The sequence below is a fragment of the Mastacembelus armatus genome, chromosome 18 (assembly GCF_900324485.2).
Source record: "Mastacembelus armatus chromosome 18, fMasArm1.2, whole genome shotgun sequence".
Lineage (NCBI taxonomy): Eukaryota > Metazoa > Chordata > Actinopteri > Synbranchiformes > Mastacembelidae > Mastacembelus > Mastacembelus armatus.
Window position 1 is genome coordinate 12,947,349 of NC_046650.1, and position 21,307 is coordinate 12,968,655.

The window sequence follows — 21,307 nt, forward strand, 5'->3', positions numbered from 1 at the left end:
GTAGGTAATGCGCTGCTGTAAAGGTGAGACTTTCAAGTCAGTTGAGGCAGCACGTGCTGTCTGGACTTATTTCATGCTTGTTAGGTGGCTAGTCCTCTTCCTATGCTTCTGAGAGGTATGCTGATTTTTTTTTTTTTCTATTTAAGCAAATTTGTACTTTAACTTGTAGTACAATCACAAAAAATGTTACTTGGTAGTAGGGTCATTTTAATAACATTGCATAATATTCAAGTGTTAAAATTCTATTTATTTTGCTTGGATGGGGCAAAATTTAGAATAAATATAGTACATGGGTAAAGGGGAAAGTACTACTACATAAATCATTAGCTACAACACTCATCACTTGTGATATGACTCATGACTGCCCTTTCAGTCACATTCCCATCAACTGGGAAAAGGTGGTACAAGTTTACTTGTAGTATACTATGCAGTATACTGGCATGTTGGGGAGTTGGACTGCTGAGGTTTCCCAGCAAACATGAAAACAGTTTGACCTGTTGTTGTTTTTGTTATTTCTGTTAGTAAATGGCGACTGGATCAGCTGTTCCTGGGCTACAGATTTGTTGATTTGTGTTCTGGGTTTTGTCTGTAGCAGTTGCAGTGTTGACATTTGCTTCTCCCAGTGTACTACTGCATTACTCTTAGATTTTTACTGTTTTAAAGTAATTTCTCCTTGAGCACTTCCTTATACTTGGAGCAAAATAGCTTCACAGGCATTGCTCCTTAAAGGTGACTCTAAAACGACTGAACGTCTATCCACGCAGTTATGCCACCATAGTCACCTGTGATACCATCAACCTCTTTTTGCATAATGTAGTTTGATTTTTGTTTCAACAGGCTATGCCGTAATTTGCATTTCATGTTCGAGGCTGCTAAATCCAGTATAAAGTGAGAAACCTCAAGGGTGCAGTGTTCTTTAGAAAAGGCAAAGTGTTTTGTGTGTGAGTCCATTAAATTGACGCAAACAGCAGCTGAACAAACACTGGATCTCAAAATTGCTACAATACATGAGCAGAACCGTCTTAAATTAAATAAAAAGTCACTCCATTAATACAAAACACGAATGAATATTTATTGATTTTTCACAATGTAGTCTCATTTAAAACTGCTACTGGTTATACAGTTAGTGTTAAGAGCTCAGTGCATAAAGTATTATAAATTAAGTAATAAAGGGATATGCTTGATGTGGAATGTACCATTGTTACACTTTTTTTTTTCATTAACTCATGGAGGTAACTGATAAGTACCTCTAAATGTAATAGCAAAAAGAAAAATAGTACAATTTAAAAAAAGCTGATAGAAATTTCCATCTTTTAACACCGATACAATTGCAAACTGGAGAAAAATGTTCACATTTCATTGCAACTTCCTGTTTTAATGCAAACATTCGCTGCACTGTTTGTGTTTTTGTGAGACTGCCTAGTACCAAGTGGTTGGTTATATTTGTTTATGCTGTAAATAGCACAACTCAGGTGTTTACTCCACTGGGCAGCTTAGTTACAACAGAAAAAAATGCAGTAGGTGTGTAAAGTTTGGTATGCTACAAAATACTCAGCAGAGATCCTGCATGACAATGCAGCTTTTATACACATCAAGAGAAGAATGAAAGTATAAAAGAAGAGGAAAGTATTTTTGCATGTTTATAGCTTAATGAGGGACAAATATCTTCCCCTGTGATGTTACAGATATGTCACAATGCTGCTGTACTCTCCCGACAACATAAGGTACAAAATTACAAGCGTTACCTTTTCATTGATCGCAAAGACTACACAAAAGTACAATACACAAATATTTAGCTACACTCATTAGCTATCATTCACACAACTTTCACTGTCAAGGTCATGATTTGTGTACCAGAAAGTATTCCTACCGTCAGCCTTATATACACAGCTTTCTACAATGAAGCAGTAAAACAAAGCACAAGTCACACAATGATTAACAAGTGGGGGTCAGATAAGACATCACAGTTTAGCAGCTTGAACTACCTGATTAAATAGCCCTAATGGTTACATTTCTGAGAAAATAAAAGTCATACTGGAGGTACTTAATTGCTTTGCTATAGTATGTTAACCTTCATTAGCTTAAACAAAATGCTGTTTCTACTTCCTGCATTAATTTGAAGCAACATTGCCACTGTAAGACCTTCAAAGGGTTTTGAAAATTGAACTGTAGATATTGCAAAGCTCAATGCTGCACTATATTTACCACCAAACAGGCTGCTACAATACCTCTTCATATCAGAAAACCCCTATTTTATCACTGTTAAACTTCACTCTTTGCACATGACACCCCATTTTCAACCACAATTGCACTAAACTGTGGTCTAGTTTCCATCAAAGTGGTGGACCTGATTTTTAGCCACTGTGATTCACAGTTAGCTGCTATTCTACACTACATTCTCCCTCTCAGACAGATTAAGGTACTGTTGAATCTAGTAAGGCTATGGTCCATGGATTTAATAAAAATGCCCTCCAAATGTAGTGAATCTCCTGCCGCCTCATACATCCCCGTCTTCTATCCGAGCCAGCTGCCTCTCCAGCAATTCGATCCTCTGGCTCTGAGCGAGCACAACAGCACGTAACGCCTTCATTTCTGCTAACAACTCGTTCAACAGGTCATCCTGCAAGAAGAGAGGAGAGAAAAAGCAGTGAAAAATCAACTTTGAACATCAACTTTGACAATGTTACTTAGGTCATTCTATCTACTAACCTCTTTCTTCGGCCTCTCTGTGTTTCCGTCTGTCTCTCTCACGGCTACTCGTGGCAGTGGGATCTCTTCTTCTGCGTCCTTGGCAGCAGAGGGAGAAGTAGATGCGGGAGCTGCTGCACTGCTTGGTGAAGGGGGCGCAGCCACAGTGCCAGAATCCTGCGAGACGAGCCTGGGCTTGGTCCTCAGGGTGTCTCTGTGCTTGGACGGAGGAGCCGTGTACCCACCGCTCAGGGAGACCAACAGTGGTGGTGCATCCTGCCCAGCAATCCACTCATCAGCTAGCAGAGCGGGCTCCAAGCCAGCTGTGTCCGGATAAAGGTCTCCCTGGAACAGATCTGACTGGGTAGGCAAGAGCAAAAAGGGGTGAATATGTTCAGTGTTATTATTCAATTAATGGACAGAATTTGTGAACATAGGGATGGTTTGCTAATCAGTTATTTTTAAAAGTATTTTACACGTACAGGCTTTGCATGGCTTACCTTTCGTGGTACAGTCATAGAGATTGGTTCTACTTTCCTTTCATGCAGTTTGTAGAACCTAAAAAAGCAAGAAATTAGTACACTTGTAAAAGGGTAAGTCTGATGTAATTCTAGATGATACTTTCTGCTAAATCCAAATAAAGAAACAGGCTGTGGGCAAAATGTGTTATTAGGATCAATGTTGCCTTATGTCATTCATTGGAATTTGTTGACAGCGTGATAAGTGTAGAAAATCATCAGCCAAACGACACTAATGTGAAGGACAAAACCAGACCAAATATACTACGCTTACCGAGCAATTTCACACTTATTGACATCCACACCCCTTTTACTCAGAAAGCCTGCCCCTCTCTGAGGTTCCTTGCTGCTGTATAAACTGAGGAAGTGAACATATGGTGATTCATCTGTCACTTCAAAATAGCGGATGGTGCAGTCCCCCTGAAAACAAATAGATAAATAAATGAAAGTGACTCGAACAAGCATTATTGTTTATTTCCATTAAATATTACTACATAAGCAACTTGGACTTTGTCTTCCAATTCTGAGCTCATACCTTTCCACACAGGTAGACCATGTTTGTATCAGGGTCATAAAAGGGTAAAAGAACGCCGTTACTGGTATCCATCTCCTGTACTGCCATTGGCTCAGAGAGATCTTTCTGTAAAACAAAAAGATAATTGAGATTATTTGTAATTTCCTGCAGACGTACACTGAACCCGATGGCCACACAAAATGATGATACTTTTCAAATCTGCATCTGAGTAGACAACAGGCAGATTACTACTGTTACTACTGATACTTACTGTATCCCACAATGCCAGCTGTCTCTCACTCATTCGACTGAAGCCTGTGGTCAGGATCTTCCCATCAGAGAGGAACACAGCTCTCATTGGTCTGGTACCGTCATGGACCTTCTCTCTCACCTAGGAGAGTAATTAGAGGCTGATAAAGGAGTAATGTGGAGGCAGCAGGAAAGTCATATGAAATTATTACTATGAGGTTACTTTACTGTCTGGAAAATGTGAAATAACCTTGAGGACAGCGCCTCTTCGTGGGTCAATGATGCGTAAAGCCTTGTCCTTGCAGACAGAGCAGACAATGCTCCCATCCTTGTTCCAGCTGACACTGTATATCAGGTCTGGGTGGGCATCACTCAGCTGATAGACAAGTTCCCCAGTGCCCACGTTCCACACACAAATGACATTATCACAGCCTGAAGACAGAAAGAGAGAAAACAATCAGTTTAGCATAAATGTACAAATGCATGTTTTATTTGTATAGCAGCATTTCATTCAGCTCATACAGCTCAACGTGTGTCACAGAAAGGCAAATGAGAACACAGACACATACATAAACAAACATACAGCTCATAAGATCACTAATGACAGGCCACAGGTAAAATACTTCAGATGAATGGCTAGGCTAGCTTTGGAAGGCAGACTATTCAATGATGTAAGTGCATAAATGCTAAATGCAGGAACATGAAGCAGCCTGTGACCTGCTCTCTACTCAGCCAGCTTATATCTTAAAAGTGTTATGACAGTGGTTGTGTCTTCTTGTCTGGTGGCTCTTAGATCTGTTTTTAACTATCTCAGCATGTGACTGTGCAATTAAGGGGCAAATGGTGACTGGTCATTGGCTGATGACCTGCAGGCTTCTCCGCTGAAACAAGGCACTATAAAAAGAGCCAAAATGAGCAGAACTCGTTTTCCAAAAAACCTTTAGGAGTTTGTAGGTGTGTGCTGCCAGCCCTCAAAACCTACTTTCTTTCTTTGAGGAATGAGCTCCTTTGAATAGTTTTAGTTCATTGCACATGAGAGTTATATATCTGTGTTTTCCTTGTGCCCTTCTCACACGTTTGAAGTAGACAGAGTGGCCAGAGCTCGCACAGGAAAAGGGTGTGGTGTCCCTAATCATGATCTGACATCTGGTGAGTTATTTGTTTATACTGACAGGCCGCTGTCAGTCGAATGACCACACCCACTCTGTCCTGAAGAATATTGGCTGATTTCTTTATTGCTCTGATAAAACAATACACCTGTAGTCTCCTGCATTATATGCAAAACAATCATGCAGGTTTAACATAAATTGTAAATAAATGGCTACCTCGTGTGTTTGTTAATGTGCATGTGCATGCTTAAGATACACATAGTGATGTAGGATGGATTCAAAAGAAAGTAAGTCTGTTGCCTGTGCAGCAAAGTGTAATTATTTTTCAGGTTAATCACATTCTCATTTAAACATGTACTGCATGCTGTAAATTGTTGGGGTGGGAAATCCAATTCCTTGCTTGTATAATGCAGCAGTATCTGAACTGGCTGTCACTGAACACCGTCACAGTAAGATAAGAGCTGTTCTTCAACTCTCACTATTTACAAATGGCCGGCTAAACATCACTTTTGACTGTGTAGACTGAAATGTTTAGCAAATAGACAATATGCTTTAAGTATCACTGGACTCTTGGCTGCCATAATTACTATCAATACTTTCTAAAAAGTGAAAACAGTTCCTGGAAACTAGCTAGGTTGACTTTTTTTTTTTTGCACTATGAAACTAACGTATGACACATGGTCCTTTCAAATTTATGTAAATACATGTAAACCAGTAAACCACATTGGTCTGGTTGCACAGTGGTGCTGCTGAATTTGTGAACCATGCTCCCAGCCACAGTCACAGATAAACAAATTAGTTTTATGTCCCCAGTACGTGGTAACACAAACGACTTTACCTGCTGTGAGGAGGATGTTGAAGGCAGTTGGATGCCAAGCCAGGATTCCCACTCTTTTACTGTGGCCCTCAAGGGTCGCGATGGCCTCAGTCATTGGACTTGTCAGGCCCCCATCTGGGATCTGCCACACCTAGACACAACAGGGCACAGCAGACATTTGTTATATCATATCATGTCATATATATTTTAAGGCCATGAAGAATAAATTCTCTCAGGCAGATTGTATGTGCTGTGCTAAGTTGGCTGCTTGCCATAGCTTCATATTCAAGACAGAGTCCTGAGAGCAGTATCAGCAGTGACCTTATTTAAAGATTCTGATTTACAGCTGTGGTCATGGTAACCCGTGTTATACATGTCAGCGGGTGAAACCAGTAACAAATAAAGTGGCCCAAACCACCAGCACAGCGACAAGCCTTAAAACTGCTGAGTTACCTTTACTGTGCAGTCCTCTGAGGCACTTGCAATGATATTGTCGTCATGAGGACACCACTGAATGTCCAGCACTGGGGCTGCGTGGCCGCACACTGTCGGACAGGACTGATCGATTCTGCCGCTCTGTGGGAGAAAGGAAAAGCTACAGTCATGACACAGTGACACCCAGCTAGAAAAAAGTATAACCTTTGTCCACTCATTGGAAAAAAAGTGCTGCATATGCATTAGACAGACATGGGGCCACTTAACATTCTTGGTAGCAGACTGAAAGACAAACAAGAGAAAGGCTTTTAAAAATATTGATCTTCTGTTTATCTGATGCTGGATGTGATGCACAGATGGGCGAACCTTGCTGAGCGGAACAACGAGGAAGGCTCCTCCTCCACCGGCTTCGATGATAACGGCGAGGAATTTGGGGTTGACCGCGCAGAGGGGACTGTCCCACGTCACACGGGACACTCTGACATCATCGATGCAGTGCTCGGCTTTCCACGCCTGAGCAAAAACATGGCGGAACTTACTCTGTCTTACTACACCTCGCCGGAAAGACATATCTGTGGGAAAAAAACCCAGAAAGCTTCTTTTTTACACACACGATTGTGACCAGTAAAGATAAAAGGCAGTGTAGGTTTGCACATAAATTTATCTTATTTAAATGTATATACTGTCTTTACAACAGAAGATGTTTAGTTATACTTTTGATGCATGTTAGTGTCTGTGTGGGATGGACCAGATATTTGGCATTAAACAGAGTTATCAACTGACTAACTATACATGCACTGCAAATTATTGCTCTCGTCACTTAAGACTCTTAAAACAAATTCTGTTGTGTCTTCCCGCACTGGTTTCCAATTCTAATGATCATTGCACAGTTTACTCAGTCAGTCCCCTGCATCTTTAGCAAGAGAAAAAAAGGGCCTGTCAAAACAGCAGGCAAATTCTTTGGTACTGGGGGCCTGTAGTGGAAAGTACAATCAGGCTTCAGTGGACAAAAGGGCATGATCCGCCTCAAACCAAAACATGCTGTGGCTGAGAGGGGAAGGGGGTTGGGCAGTCAGAGCTTGCTGAGCCAGGGGAGTCACTAATGCTTTACCAATGCTTCACCCAACAAACCGTATGTTTGTAGGCATAAGGGCCACTGTGTACATTTGTGCATGCAAGGATCAAACTGCTCCAAAGCCAAACTGTTGTGTAAACTAGAGCCCGAGGCTGTAACAATCCCATCGGTGTTTATGCCAGTGTTACTAAACAGTGAGTCCCTAATGTGCGTTATAATAATGCATTTATCATCCTGCTATATCCTTACAGAGTACCCATGCTGCATCTTTATGGTGCGGTTTCTATTGTTGTCTGCACAGTAACTACAAATAACGGTTTTACAAAGAGTAACTGCGAAACAGGAATGGGCAACAAAGGATGTGTATTAAGGCGTAATTAAATCCATATTTCATTTAAGCGAAACACAGAGGTGATTATTTTGGAGCTCGGCAGCATACCTGGGTTTTGAGGATCTCTCTTAATTGGGAAAAGGATCAGCAAAGCAGACTCGGGGGTGACAGGAGGAGGCCAATAAAATAATCCGCCGCCTGCAGCAGTAACTTAATCCTCCTCTGTGTCCAGGCAGGCGTTCACGTCGACTGCGCAGACCTACAACACAATGCGTCCATTAGAAATAAACGCGCATTTCTATTATTCCCACATTTTCAGCTTTTCTCCCGTTGGTTCGTCAGCAATTACGCATGTTTGGTTTAGTAAAAACCTGACCTGAAAACTGATCTATCCACATTAAATGGTGCAGGGCGACGCTGAATGGAGCCCGGCTGATGGGGATGGTGAGGGAAACGAGGTGGACGGTGCTCACCCTGCCTCCCTTCACCAATGACTGTTTTGGAGAGCTGGATCCCAGACACTTCCGCTCACAGGATTATGTATCAAAGACACGCAGGAGTCAAGAGGGTTGTCGTCCGTTTACACCGAGATTCCCGTCTGTCTGACCAGATGTGGACGCGCCTGCAAAATCTGCCTGACAGTAAAATATGAAATGTGCCATACAGTTTAAATAACAATTATGAATATGCGGTGCCCGACTTTAACATAGAGCGCATGCGTGAAACCTGCTTTCCATTTCTATGCTTTGTTAGTTGTTTAACTACCCAGCAATAAATACATGCAATATGTGCTTATTGCAACCAGAAGTATTTTTTCATGTTAGAATAGCAAAGGTTTTATGGTGCTCCCTACTCAAATTCTGCTGGTTTTAAGACATTTTATTGAGTTAAAACCAGCCTGCTTTTTCTCATTTTTCACAACTTGAGTTTTTACAAACCAAAACAACCAAACAATGAGTAAATATCCATAGTCATTAATCTATTGATAGTACATAATAATACTATGCTTATTAATACCTAATTAAAGAAATCATAGTAGTGCTATAAAAAGCATTTAAAATTTGATTCACCTTACCTAACAAAAACAGTAAAACCATAATATCTTATATAAAAACAAAACGGTGCTTTCCATACAGGGTTTGCTTATTTAATTGTTGTTTAATTAGTACTTAGCATACGATAATATTTCAGTCCTGTACAGTTTTAAACACTAACCTGTTTACGGACAGGCACATCCAGAAAAGCAAGTTTGAGTGTAGTCTCCGTGATTCCAGTTTTACAAGGTCGAAGTAGGACAACATCCTTTTAGCAAAGCCGGATGTTGGAACAAATAAAAGCTCCCAGGGGAATTTAGCCTGGGTAGGAATTTAATGTGGGTTTGTTTATCCCTAATTGCACACACTAAACTGCACCGTGCAGATCCTTAAATTGGCAGTCAGAAAAGACCTATTCATTTCTATTTGTCAAGACGTAAGTATAAAAAAAATGAAATTGGACACTGTATTACACAAAAAATATTAACTGAAACCTGCTGATATGTTAAGTCTTCACGCTTAATAAATTTTAGTATTTGGATATTGCAGCTTTAAGTAATAATGTTCTGGTAATTTTAGTACTTAATACTGCACAGCTGAATGTGTTGAACATGTTATGGTCTTGCAGCGCCACCTAGTGTTTAAAATGGGAAGTTCATTATATGTTGTCGGGGAACCTGGATCCCAAAGCCGGTGAAGCGAGAGGGTCTGTACGTGGAGGTAAAAACAATGGTAAATAATACAACAAACAAAAATACAAAAGAGAATAACCACATTTTGTGCTGTTTTAAATAATCTCAGCACACCATGTGCAACAGGTGGCTCCGTGGCGCAATGGATAGCGCATTGGACTTCTAGGCATTAATGTAGTAATTCAAAGGTTGTGGGTTCGAGTCCCACCGGAGTCGCATTTTCATTTTTCACCTCGGGGTGGTTGGGTGGTAATGTTCGTGTTTCTTAAAACGCCGAAGATATCGCAAATTTTAAATAACCAAAAGTTAAGAGCTAAAGTTAAGTCTGTGTAAACTTTAGTTTTCTTTAATATTGCCAATGTCGTCTATAGTAACTGAGTACTAAATATTGTACTACATTGTTCATTAAATGTTGTTCACTAAAACGCCGATTAGATCAATCACTATTGAACTATTCGGCATTTTATAGCTAATCAATGGAGCTACTTGTAAAGAATTTATAGTGGGTTTTCGATTAACAAAACCCGCGGTATATTTAGGAAATTACATACATTAATTCTTACACAGTGTACTATTACTTTAGAAAAACACTGTCGAGATTATATTCTGTAGTTATTAGTTATCTTGAAAGCAACCAATGGGAAAAGAAAGTAGCTAGTGTATGTTTCTAGACGGGACCAAATAGTGATGCACCGGGTGTAACCAACCAGCTAGGTTATGCGTGCTAGCTTTAGAGTCTTGTCGGCGTACGCACCTGCGTAATGAACAATATTGAGACTATTACTGGGGGCTGCTAGTGACAGTCGTTGGTGTCACTTTGTTTTATTGTCACACTACTTTTGTCGTCAACCTCGTCCGTTTAGTCTTTTTAGATTTAGCTGTGCCGCGTTGATCAGTTAGCTAGTTAGCCTCTTCGGCTAGGTCCAGTGGCGTATGGGTGTCAAAGTTAACCGTGACTTCCCCAGGTGTCTGGCCGCCTGAGCTCGCATTTCGGACACGTCAAGGTAAACATTCAGCCGTTGGCTAGTTTGCAAAGACGCCAACAGGCTGCTGATTGCTTGTATGTTGTTTGTGCCGTGTTGTGAGTATGCACACGTCAGCTGTTAAACTTCGAGGAAACGCGTCAATTGGTGTTTCCTCATTCTGTCCACGCTCTTATAATGATGACCTGTTATTACCACGACTCCCACTTTAGCCTAACTAGTCCTAATACCTGTGTGCCTGTGTGCAGTTTTATGTTGTTGACATTCTGGGTGTCTGTTGATACCCAATCGAAATGATCAATCTGTCAATTAATAATCTTTTGTTTATGTGGCATTAAGGTGACACAAAGAGAATTTCAACTACAAGTCACTTTGTTTTCTATGAACATCCACATAGTTTAATTAAAAACCTGTTTTGTCAGTTCAATGTGTCTCTATTGATTCTGTAGTTAACCTTTGACCTGTCATACCACACTGAAATATCAATACCAGCCACTAGTAATGATTCATATTAACGCTGAGATAGTCCAAACTGAAAAACAGTAAAGTCTAATTATTATTTTTCTCCTTAAAATTAATCCCCTGGTATTTTTATTTTTTTAATCGCCTAAACACGTTGACTGCAGTGTCACAAAGCCCGTGCTGACAAACCAGCAGTGCAAAATCCAATCATTACATATCCATATCATTACATTTTAGAGGCCAGAACCAGCAAATCTGTGACATTGGAGTTAAAGAATAAGTGAATTCCCACTATAGTTAATTTTGTCTTAATAAATGCATCAATTAATTAATTGTCAAGTTTAGTCAGTCCCATTAAAAGCATATCACTTGCCATGTCAGTTCCAAGATTTTAAATTTTTAATTTTGCCTTTAAGGTTCCTCAAATCTATATCTTGATTTTGGGGGCTGTGATGTCAGAACCCAAGACCCCCACTGCGATCCCTGCTGGCGACACATACAAGGGATGGGTGTTCAAGTGGACAAATTACATCAAGGGTTATCAGCGGAGGTGGTTCGTCCTGAGCAATGGGCTGTTGTCGTACTACAGGTGCTTCTTCCCTGCATAACGCAAATGAACAACATGGGTTTTAGCATGTTGTCAGAGAAATGCCTAGTTTTGAGCTTCTGTAACCACCATTTTATTTAATTACGCCCAATAAGCTGTTTTTTTTTACTGAAGTGAAAGCATAAAATAACTAGGATCCTGCTTTGTCTTCTGTGTTCCAGCTCAAAGTCTTTGCCAGATTAAAAATCAGGAAATGATAATGTGTAGGGTAACCATAGATCATTAATAGAACTAGATTTTACAGTCCACAATAAAAAGAAGAAATAGCCTCTGTTATATCAGATGTTTTTCTGTCTAGTCACATTTCCTCAACTGAAAATCCTGTGGTTATTAGGACCCAGGCAGAGATGGGCCACACGTGTCGTGGCACAATCAACTTGGCCACAGCAACTATCACAGTGGATGACGCTTGCAACTTCGTGATTTCCAATGGTGGGGCACAGACGTATCACCTGAAGGCTAGCTGTGAAGTGGAACGTCAACGCTGGATCACTGCCCTCGAGCTGGCCAAAGCAAAGGCAGCCCGCATGCAGGCTGAGTCAGGTGAAACACGCTAACACTTGGGGGGATGTGAAGACAGGCAGTGGGGGAAAAGATTCAGCGTTCTTGCTCTGTAAATCTATAAAAGATAACAGAGAGGATTGGTTAGAGTGAGACCTTTTTCTGACATAAAATTTCTCTAAGGTTTGCTCTGCTGCCATTTTAAACCCTGACAGATGACTCTGGGGATGATTTCCCACCATCATCTGTGCCAGTGGCACATGGACAAGGTGGGGGGTCACAGAATTCAGAGGTGCAGTCTGCTCTCAGAACACTAGGCAGCAAGGTGGAGGATCTGAGCACATGCAACGACCTGATCTCAAAGCATGGCTCTGCCCTTCAGAGGTCAGGCTTTCACAATCTCTTTCTCTGTTTTTGCTTTTTGTCCTCAGGCCAAAGTCTAACACGTCTCATTTAAATTCCATTTTCTTTTTTTAAATGAGAATTTCAAACATGCACACACACACATTTGGAAAAAATGAAGAACAGGCTTGCTCACTTTAAAGACATCTTTGAATTTCTTATGTCAAGATGACAGTATAAACATAGTGTTGTTTCGATGCGTCTGTGCTAAATTTAGGTGTAGTGTTGCACATGTTGCAAGGAAGTGTGTAAACAAACACACCCAACAATAAAGGCAATAAAGCATGAGTTATAATAAGCCTATTGAATCTGAGGATTATGGCCTTTTACTTTGTAAATTGCTGTTGTATTTTCCCAACTGTCTGTTCTGTACATTTTAATGTTTCCTTTTAGGTCTTTATCAGAGCTGGACAGTTTGCGTCTGACTGGAGAGGCTGGGGATAAGATCCGTCAGGTGACAGAGAGGGCCACGCTGTTCCGCATCACCTCCAATGCCATGATTAATGTAAATTTCACCCTCCTGCTAAGTGTATTTACATCTGCCTTGTTAATGACATATAATGTGTAAATATGTAGGCCGTGTGACTATATACTGCATGCAATCTGTATTCTTCACAAGCCAGACTGACCGGTCATAATGCTTGCATTAATTATAATTATAGAGTTGAAGTTTTTAGTGGTTCCAGTTAACCCTGATGGGTGTTTTCCTGGTCAGGCATGCAGAGACTTCCTCAGCCTGGCTCAGGCTCACAGCAAGCGATGGCAGAAAGCTCTTCAAGCAGAACGGGAGCAGAGGGTGAGGCTGGAGGAGACTTTAGAGCAACTGGCCAAGCAGCACAATCACCTGGAGCGAGCGTTCAGAGGGGCTGCACAGGCTAATGCATCAGCAGAAAATAAAAGTATGACCAGACACTGACCAGTTCCCAACTTATGGTTCTCAGCACATCTCCATTATACCGTTCAGTGGTTTATTAGAAGTTTGATTTCTTTTTTTTTTTTTTTTTTGCATTTCTGTCCTGCTAATCATCTTAAGACCCCTCAGGTTTTCCATTATCTTGTTAGGGGTTCTTGATCTTGCAGTTTGAGAACAGCAGAAAATTAAACAGCAATTGTTTAAATAACCATATTCCTTGTTAAGGTGCTGTTGGGCCGGTGAAAGGTGAGGCCAGCGATGAGGACGATGACAATGAGTTCTTTGATGCCATGGAGGAGGCCCCAGAGTTTATCACTGTACCTGCAGACCCACAGTTCCACAAGTCAGTGTCTTCCTATTCACCACACAAGTAGCTACACACGAAGAAAACATTCCTCTAATTTTAATGTGTCTATTTTTAACCCAGTTCCTTGTGTGACACGTGAGGTTTACTAACGTCATGCAAATTAGTTTCTTGACGCTTCCTTCAATTATGATTGATTGGGAAAACATCTGCTTTTACTGTTGAATCTTTTACAGAAGGTCAAGCAGTAATATCAGTGGATTCAACAGTGAAATGTGTCCTGATGATCAGTCGGTACGTTTCATTTTAACCTCTGGGATCACAGTTACAGTAAATAACCAGTTTACTGTTTTTCTTCTGTTTTCAGTGTTTTATTGTCAGGTTGGAGCAGTGATACTTTTAACACTGAATATATGTGTGGCACACTTATAATAAATCAAATTTTAAATGGTTAAAAATTACTTTCAATTACTCAATTACTCAATATTTATTCTGTGCTTAAAGCCTTATTATTTGCAGTAGCTTGATTGACAGAACTTTTTGTCTCTTAGCTTAATGAGGAGCCTTTAGTGATGAACCAGGAGTCCCCCTCTCAGGAGTTGGTGCCGTTGAAAAAGAGACGGACACGCATCCCAGATAAACCCAACTACTCTCTCAACCTGTGGAGTATCATGAAAAACTGCATCGGCAAAGAGCTGTCCAAGATCCCAATGCCCGTGAGTATTTTCTACAGACGGTATTCAATATTTGGCCCAACATACTGGAATTTGGTTTGTTGGGCCTTGTCCACTGTCCCACAGCTGTACTTCTCACATCTTTGAAGGGTGGCAGCAGAGCTATCTCTAAGCAGCTAAGCACAACATGTTAAGAGAACATTAGTTCACTGGCTTGATCCTGTGATGTGGCAACCAAAACCAAAATAATCATGTCTGCCATACTAGGTTAACAGCATTCTGTGAGACCCACCAGTAGTTAGAATACCTCTATTGACGGTGGAGAGACTGATGGATGTGTCATGATGTTGTGTTGATGCATTTAGAAAAACCTCAGAGACATTCCAGTGATACATATCTATGATCTTTATTTATGGTTGGCAGACCAGCAATTATTTCTTCATTCCTAGAATATTTTGGTCTTGGGAAAGATTTAGTATTAATCGGACTGTAAGATTGTCATTACATTCTTCTTTAATTTTTATGCTTAGAAATGTAATTGGCTATCACAAATTAAATGGCTTAAGAACCAAACGAACCACCTCTTTGAATTTGGCCTGTTATCATCAGGTCTCTGGTTTGCTCAAACACCTATCAATACTATCGTCTTTGGATCTTCCTCAACTGTATTAGTTTCTGTTCAAAGGACGTTCATTTTAAAATGCCTTACACTTAAATGTATTGTTTCATTATAATTAATAATGTCCCTTTTTTATACAGTGTCTTCATAGTTTCTTTATGTTTGTTTACTACTTCTTTCAAAGTTAAAGTGATTATAATTAGAAATAAAACATGCATGATGAGTGCAAGCATGAATCCATATCTGAATTCTTCTGGTGCCCTAGGTGAACTTCAACGAGCCCATTTCAATGCTGCAGCGGTTGTCTGAGGACCTTGAGTACCATGAGCTGTTGGATAAGGCCGCCAAGTGCCAGAGCTCCCTGGAGCAGATGTGCTACGTTGCTGCCTTCTCTGTGTCCTCCTATTCCACCACCGTCTATCGCACAGGCAAACCCTTCAACCCTCTCCTTGGAGAGACGTATGAGCTGGACCGTCAGAGAGAGAGCGGCTACCGCTCCCTGTGTGAACAGGTGAGGGAAAAAGACACATAAGAGGATGAAAAGCTTCCAACAAGGAAGTGAAAGTAAAGAAAAAATCAGTGTCAGGAAGGATTTCCTAAAATTTCTATTGACAGTATTTTCAAAGCATTTACTTCCTTTATGGTGTTGTACATGTTTCAGGGAACACATATTTACCAGTGTGTGAAATCATAAATAGAAAGGTTGTTTATGGCTTAGAGGAGTGCTAGTGACATTATAGAAAAAGGTTCTGTTTTATGTAATTTATCTTTTATTTGGTGCATACTGTGGCGTGGAAAATTACCTGGAAGGTTGAAAAGTAATTCTCATTTCCTTATTGATGGGATCTGAAGTGGTTTATTTAAGAAGTAGGAAAAAGAGAAAAGATGTTGAATGGAGATAGAAAAAGGAGGCTTAAAGTCAGGAGACAAGAACGGCAGAGAAGTTTTTGTTTTAAAGAAAATACATTCAGTTCAATAAATAATCCAATAAATTGTTCTTTCAGGCGGGAAATCCAGTGACAAAGCTGTATTTAACAAGAGCTTATGGAGTTTGGTTCATTTCAGTTACAGAGGCTTTAAATGGGATTGTGCAACACTTAAATCTTACTAAAAACTGGTAATATAATTGGATTTGACATTTACAGTCGGGACTTTCATGCGCTACTGTATAGCTATTTGTATCATACGTCACAGGCCAGTCACAGTGTCTGTGTCTATAAAAAACTACAAGTCATAACAATCAGGGAGGATCCCAACCTGTCAAAACAGCAATGCTTACAGAAACCACATTTTAATACTTTGGGTCATGTTTCTAATGTGTTTCTTTTTTTAAATTTTTACATGGCAGGCAGTGTGTTTCATGTAGTATGAATCACTTTCCTAGGTAAGTCACCACCCTCCTGCAGCCGCGCACCATGTGATTTCTGATCGTGGCTGGACCCTGAGACAGGAAATTACTGTTGCCAGCAAGTTCCGCGGCAAATACTTGTCAATAATGCCTCTAGGTAAGTTACACTATTATCCAAAGCATTTGAACCATGCTTTGTGGTCTGATGTGACAAAGACTCAGGGTGTGTTATCAACAGTGCAGTTGTTCTTTCAGGGCGTTCTTTAAAGGTCAATGAGCCAAACCTGAGGAATGTTTTAGCTACACCTTTGTTTAATAGGTAGGTGTCAAATTGGAGAAATTCACATGACTAGGTAAAATTAATGTATTCTCTGTGTTTATTTCCTCTTTCTATCCAGGCACAATTCACGCAGTATTTGAGAAGAGTAACAATCACTACACATGGAAAAAAGTTACCACCACAGTGCACAATATCATCGTAGGAAAACTGTGGATCGATCAGGTGAGATTGACAGAGCTAAATTAAATAACAGCAGCACCCGCCACATAACTACTAGCAATCTCAATCTCGTTTTCATTAGTTAGTGTTTTATTAGAGTTGACTGTAGAAGAGACAGGCAGTGAACTTCAACCTGCACACTGTAGTTACATGGTCAGTGCTTTAACCTCTTTACATCACAATTGTCCAATAAAATTATATAATAATAATTAATATTGTTGTGAAAATTGTGGAAATTCAACTGAAAAATATTTACAAATAAAATAAAGAGACAGATTCTGCTAAAATGGTGAAGTACGGGTCAGACATATCAAGTTGTTCCATCATACTGATGCAAAGATCTTGCAAATCCAGAACTACTATGACCTGATCTGCAGTGTTTCCTGTGTGTATACAAAATAGATGTTGAGATAGCTTAGCTGCTATTGTACATCTTTGACATACTACTAGTAGTAGTAGTAATAAACAGTATTTCGGTACTATATTTTAGACATCCTTTGCATCACCCTACATATTTGTGCTCTAGTGTGTACAAGCTTTCCTGCCTGTTTCCTGTCTAGTCTGGAGAGATAGATGTAGTGAACCACACCACTGGAGACCGCTGCCACCTGAAGTTTGCTCCATACAGCTACTTCTCCAGAGATGTGGCCAGGAAGGTGAGATAAAATGCAGGAATCTTTCATTGACTCATTTCTCTATTTTCCCTATAGATGTTCCAGAAAGTAGGTGCAAGTAGTTAATTTGGCCCTTGTGCAAAAAACACTATTAGCTGTAAAAATCCCATAGACTGCCTCTTGGTTTCCTGTTAAACCCCAATTTTATTCCCATTCTTACTGTTGCAGATATTAGCTTCTTTAATCATGTTAACCTTTTCTTCTTTTCTGCATTGCCTATAAAGTAAATGCACTTTTAAAGTCTCCAAATGTCTCATTGTTTCTGTAATGAATTCAGTTTGCTTTAAAATATTTGCAGTTGTATTTTCTACATAAATTTTTCTGCCCTGCACTCCTGTCTCCTCGTGGCTCGCGATGTTTGACTCCTTTGTTAACGCACTCTGTCCTATACTCAGGTGACAGGTGTGGTGATGGACAAGGATGGCAAGGCCCACTATGTGCTGTCAGGGACGTGGGATGAGAAGATGGAGTTTTCCCGGGTGATGCAGAGCAGTCGAGGAGGAGAGAACGGTACAGAGGGCAAACAGAAGACAGTCTATCAAACCCTGAAAGCCAGGGAGGTGTGGAGGAGGAACCCTCTCCCGTAAGTACTGGGCCATCAAAAAGCTGTTTTTGATGCAGCTGATGAACTCCTCAAAGCTACAGTTTGAACTGGTTGCATAACATGCCAGGCTAAATCTGGATCAGCAACCATTATATTTTTATATCGAAAGCTCAAAGCGGTCAGAAGAGAGCAGTGAGCCAGCACCACTTCAATTTAACTTCTACATCTCTACTAACAGTCACAAAACAAAAGTTGTATTCTTTTGATTTCTGGTGTTTGCTGTTCAAAACAGACTTGTTGTTTGTCCACAGTGAAGGAGCAGAGACCATGTACTACTTCACTGCCTTGGCGCTAACCCTCAATGAACCTGAGGAGGGCATAGCACCCACTGACAGCCGGCGCAGGCCTGACCAGCGACTGATGGAGGAAGGCCGCTGGGAAGAGGCCAATGCCGAGAAACAGCGCCTGGAGGAGAAGCAGCGCAGCGCCCGCAGGGAGAGAGAGAAGGAGGCTGCCAGTCAACGCACCTCCAGCCAATCAGAAGAGGGTGAGAGTCAAGTATTTTTTTTTATCCTTTACTTTTTTTGTATTCCTTTCTGGCTTGTATAGGGGAAAATCTTGAAAATCAGGGGCAAAAAAAAAAGAAAAATCTGTGATCCCATTTTCTCTTCCAAAAGCTGTCGATGAGGATACTCTTACTGATTCCTCCTTAAAAAGCAAGTACTCCTCTTTTTGTCTCTTTTGTCAACTTATGGTTCTTTCTGTGCTAGCCATCGTGGTATGATTGTTTGACAAAGCTTTTCTGTCTTTTAGGTGCACCTCATGACAACTACCAAGCACTTTGGTTTGAGCGCCGCGAGGACCCGATCACAGGTGAGCAAGTCCATATCTATAGGGGAGGATACTGGGAGGCCAAGGACCGTGGCAGTTGGGAGGGCTGCCCTAACATATTTTGACCTCAGCGCTGACTGCAAAGTGCCCTGAAGAGACTGATCCATCGAGGCTGTGTGGTGGGCACAAAGGCCTGCTTGTCTCCTACTTGGATGGCTGCTTCCCTCCAGTGGCTCTCTGTTCTAAGAGATCTCCAGGATGGTCACTGCTGTCTGATCCAGAGGGAGAGCAGGGTTTTCCCTCTGCCCCCCTCATTTTAGTTCCCATTTCCTTGAGTCTTAGCATCTCCCTTTTGTTGCTGTTGCCCATCTAATCGGGCTGCTATGCTGCTTTGGCTTGGGTCAGGCTAAGTGTAAGGGGGAGGAAATGACATGGGCAGTGCTTCCAAATCTGTAGTAGATCATTTAGTTTTACTCTCTGTTCACGTCTGTTCAGTCTCTCAGATCAGGAGCAGAAGAGTTTTTGTGCTGACAACACCCTGTGAGATAATGTAGTGTTTCTCTTGTCATCTACCGCATCGTGTGCTTTGGTAATAACTCTAAAAAAGGGATTAGTACACACACACACACACACACACACACACACACACACACACACACACACACACACACACATTGTCAACTGGTGGCCTTGAAGACTTTGGTAAGGAATTTTCTTCTTTCTCTCTGATTTAGTGTCTTAATATAATGAAGTGAGGTTCTAGTGTTCGAGTGTATGACCGCATATCTGCTCTTCCGTCACTTCACAACACTGCCGCTGTGCAGTATTGTGTTTAAAAAAAAAAAAAAAAATTGTCCAGAATACTAGCTGACCCTCCACACTGTCATGTTTTAGAGGTTTATAGTCAGCCATTGAGAGCTTTTTTTTTTTTTCCTTTACCAAGGCCTAATAGAAATTATGATGGTGAATATTATGACACACTCTAAAAGGCCTAAACACACTCATCTCGCCTTAGAAATAAGCATCATGCTGTCACTTATATTTACATCACACCTGAGTGGATATGATGCTGACACTCATAGCTGGTTTCTTGTAAAAAAGCTAAAACTTTGAAGAAGCAGTTGGAAAAAGACTATAAAGCTACAAAATGGCAAAGAGTTTGTTCCAGTGCTGGGAAAACCTAATGTCAGTAGAGTTTTATTTAAAAAAAAATTTATGAAATTACCCTGCCCCAGCGTGTTGACTAATGAAGTCAGTGGTGACAGAGTTACATGACAGTTGAAAAAGGCATTTTTGTGTGACGTTAACACAATGAAAACGATAATTAAAAGTAAAGTGACAGGTACAAGCAGTAGTGATGGTTATTGTCACACCCTTGTGTGTCTGCTGAAGAATTCAAAACATATGCAAAGACATTTTGACACCAAAAACATGGGACATAATGTGTATGCGTTTCATAATTTTTTGTAAGTGTACTTAAAATTAAAAATAAAGAATTGAAAAGTTATGAATAACTATGATTTTATAAATGTATAGAAATTCATATTATAGTATTGGTAAACCATAAGGTAGTTTTTTGTTTTTTTTTTCCCTGTAATTTGGGTTCTTCATATTGTTGGAAGAGGACTGTCTTCATTTTCAGAAAAAAAGGGAGTTTCTGTATAGTACTGACAGGGAAGACATGACATTGTTCAGTATTTTGTATTAACAAAGAAAAAGGATCTGTAATAAACAAATGCTGTGATGTCAAACATAATTTTCCATGTTGCTCTTTCAATTTTTTATTTTTACAGCATATCAGTTACTTGTCAGGGGACAGTTGATTTTTATATTTTAGTGGTGTGAAAAGTGCAGGAACTTCCTGGTTGTCATGTTGAAGCTCATTTGGTAGTTTTTCTTGGACCACTTTCTATGAAGTAGCTCCTAATGGTTTCCTTTTTACGCCACATGGAGGACTGTGTGCCTTTCAACAAAACATTTTCTCACGGCCATTGTTGAATGTCAGTTATGTAAAAGAAAATAATGGTCTGTATCTGATCTGCAGCAACATGAAGGGTTTATTTAAGGTTATTGTTGCCAAAGGAGGTTCAACCAGTTTTTAAACCAGAGTGTTTACCTCCTTACACCATCACGGAACATGTTTACTGGCTGACACAAAAGGTGTTTGCATTAACGTAAGCCCACTGGATTTGTCTATACCTGTGACGAAGCAGATTTTTTTATGATCGTTTAATGCAGAAAACCAGACAATTCCAAAGAGGTCACATACTTTTAGTCACCACTGTATAGACAGTGTGTTGTTTGAACTAAAATTGCTAATTTACCATGAAGATGTTTTGTAAATAGTACAGTTACAGTTTCATAACAGGATACTTTTCAACAAAAAAAAAAAGTGATTCTGGGAAAATACAACAACATGGCAGCAGTAAAACATCTGTATGAACTAAATGAATAGAAAGCTTGACTGAAAACATTTGGGACTGG

The 21,307-nt window shown here is 40.3% G+C and overlaps 2 protein-coding genes, 1 long non-coding RNA gene and 1 other non-coding gene across 7 annotated transcripts; 3 read left to right on the top strand and 1 right to left on the bottom strand.

The window, feature by feature from the left end:
• Positions 1-1,759: 1,759 nt before the first annotated feature.
• Positions 1,760-8,376, bottom strand: coro1b (coronin, actin binding protein, 1B). Of its 3 annotated transcripts, XM_026329139.2 has the most exons (12): positions 8,113-8,376; positions 7,845-7,995; positions 6,697-6,902; positions 6,349-6,471; positions 5,917-6,046; positions 4,220-4,401; positions 3,992-4,111; positions 3,742-3,846; positions 3,481-3,626; positions 3,189-3,246; positions 2,710-3,048; positions 1,760-2,620 (listed from the first exon to the last, which is right to left on the bottom strand). In XM_026329139.2, exons 3-12 carry the CDS (start codon positions 6,898-6,900, stop codon positions 2,498-2,500), a joined length of 1,530 nt encoding a protein of 509 aa, XP_026184924.1. In that variant the 5' UTR covers positions 6,901-6,902; positions 7,845-7,995; positions 8,113-8,376; the 3' UTR covers positions 1,760-2,497. The 3 variants fall into 3 exon arrangements, with proteins under 3 accessions (XP_026184924.1, XP_026184932.1, XP_026184941.1); XM_026329147.2 differs by having other exon boundaries at positions 7,845-8,376; XM_026329156.2 differs by lacking the exons at positions 7,845-7,995; positions 8,113-8,376 and adding an exon at positions 7,161-7,237 and having other exon boundaries at positions 6,697-6,904.
• Positions 2,944-7,117, top strand: LOC117152765 (uncharacterized). Its single transcript, XR_004463306.1, has 2 exons — positions 2,944-3,072; positions 6,687-7,117. It is a non-coding gene; the product is annotated as an uncharacterized LOC117152765 (long non-coding RNA).
• Positions 8,377-9,590: 1,214 nt separating the features above from the next.
• Positions 9,591-9,678, top strand: trnar-ucu (transfer RNA arginine (anticodon UCU)). Its single transcript is given in 2 exon segments — positions 9,591-9,627; positions 9,643-9,678. It is a non-coding gene; the product is annotated as a tRNA-Arg (tRNA).
• A 469-nt stretch (positions 9,679-10,147) lies between these two features.
• LOC113123479 (oxysterol-binding protein 1-like) lies at positions 10,148-19,674 on the top strand. Of its 2 annotated transcripts, XM_026295595.1 has the most exons (17): positions 10,148-10,466; positions 11,324-11,496; positions 11,849-12,057; positions 12,231-12,399; positions 12,811-12,922; positions 13,133-13,316; positions 13,556-13,673; positions 13,871-13,928; positions 14,186-14,350; positions 15,193-15,438; positions 16,312-16,432; positions 16,674-16,777; positions 17,335-17,430; positions 17,844-18,031; positions 18,304-18,539; positions 18,670-18,708; positions 18,806-19,674. In XM_026295595.1, the coding sequence occupies exons 2-17, from the start codon at positions 11,360-11,362 to the stop codon at positions 18,946-18,948; spliced, it is 2,325 nt and encodes a 774-aa protein (XP_026151380.1). In that variant the 5' UTR covers positions 10,148-10,466; positions 11,324-11,359; the 3' UTR covers positions 18,949-19,674. The 2 variants fall into 2 exon arrangements, with proteins under 2 accessions (XP_026151380.1, XP_026151391.1); XM_026295606.1 differs by lacking the exon at positions 18,670-18,708.
• Positions 19,675-21,307: the final 1,633 nt, after the last annotated feature.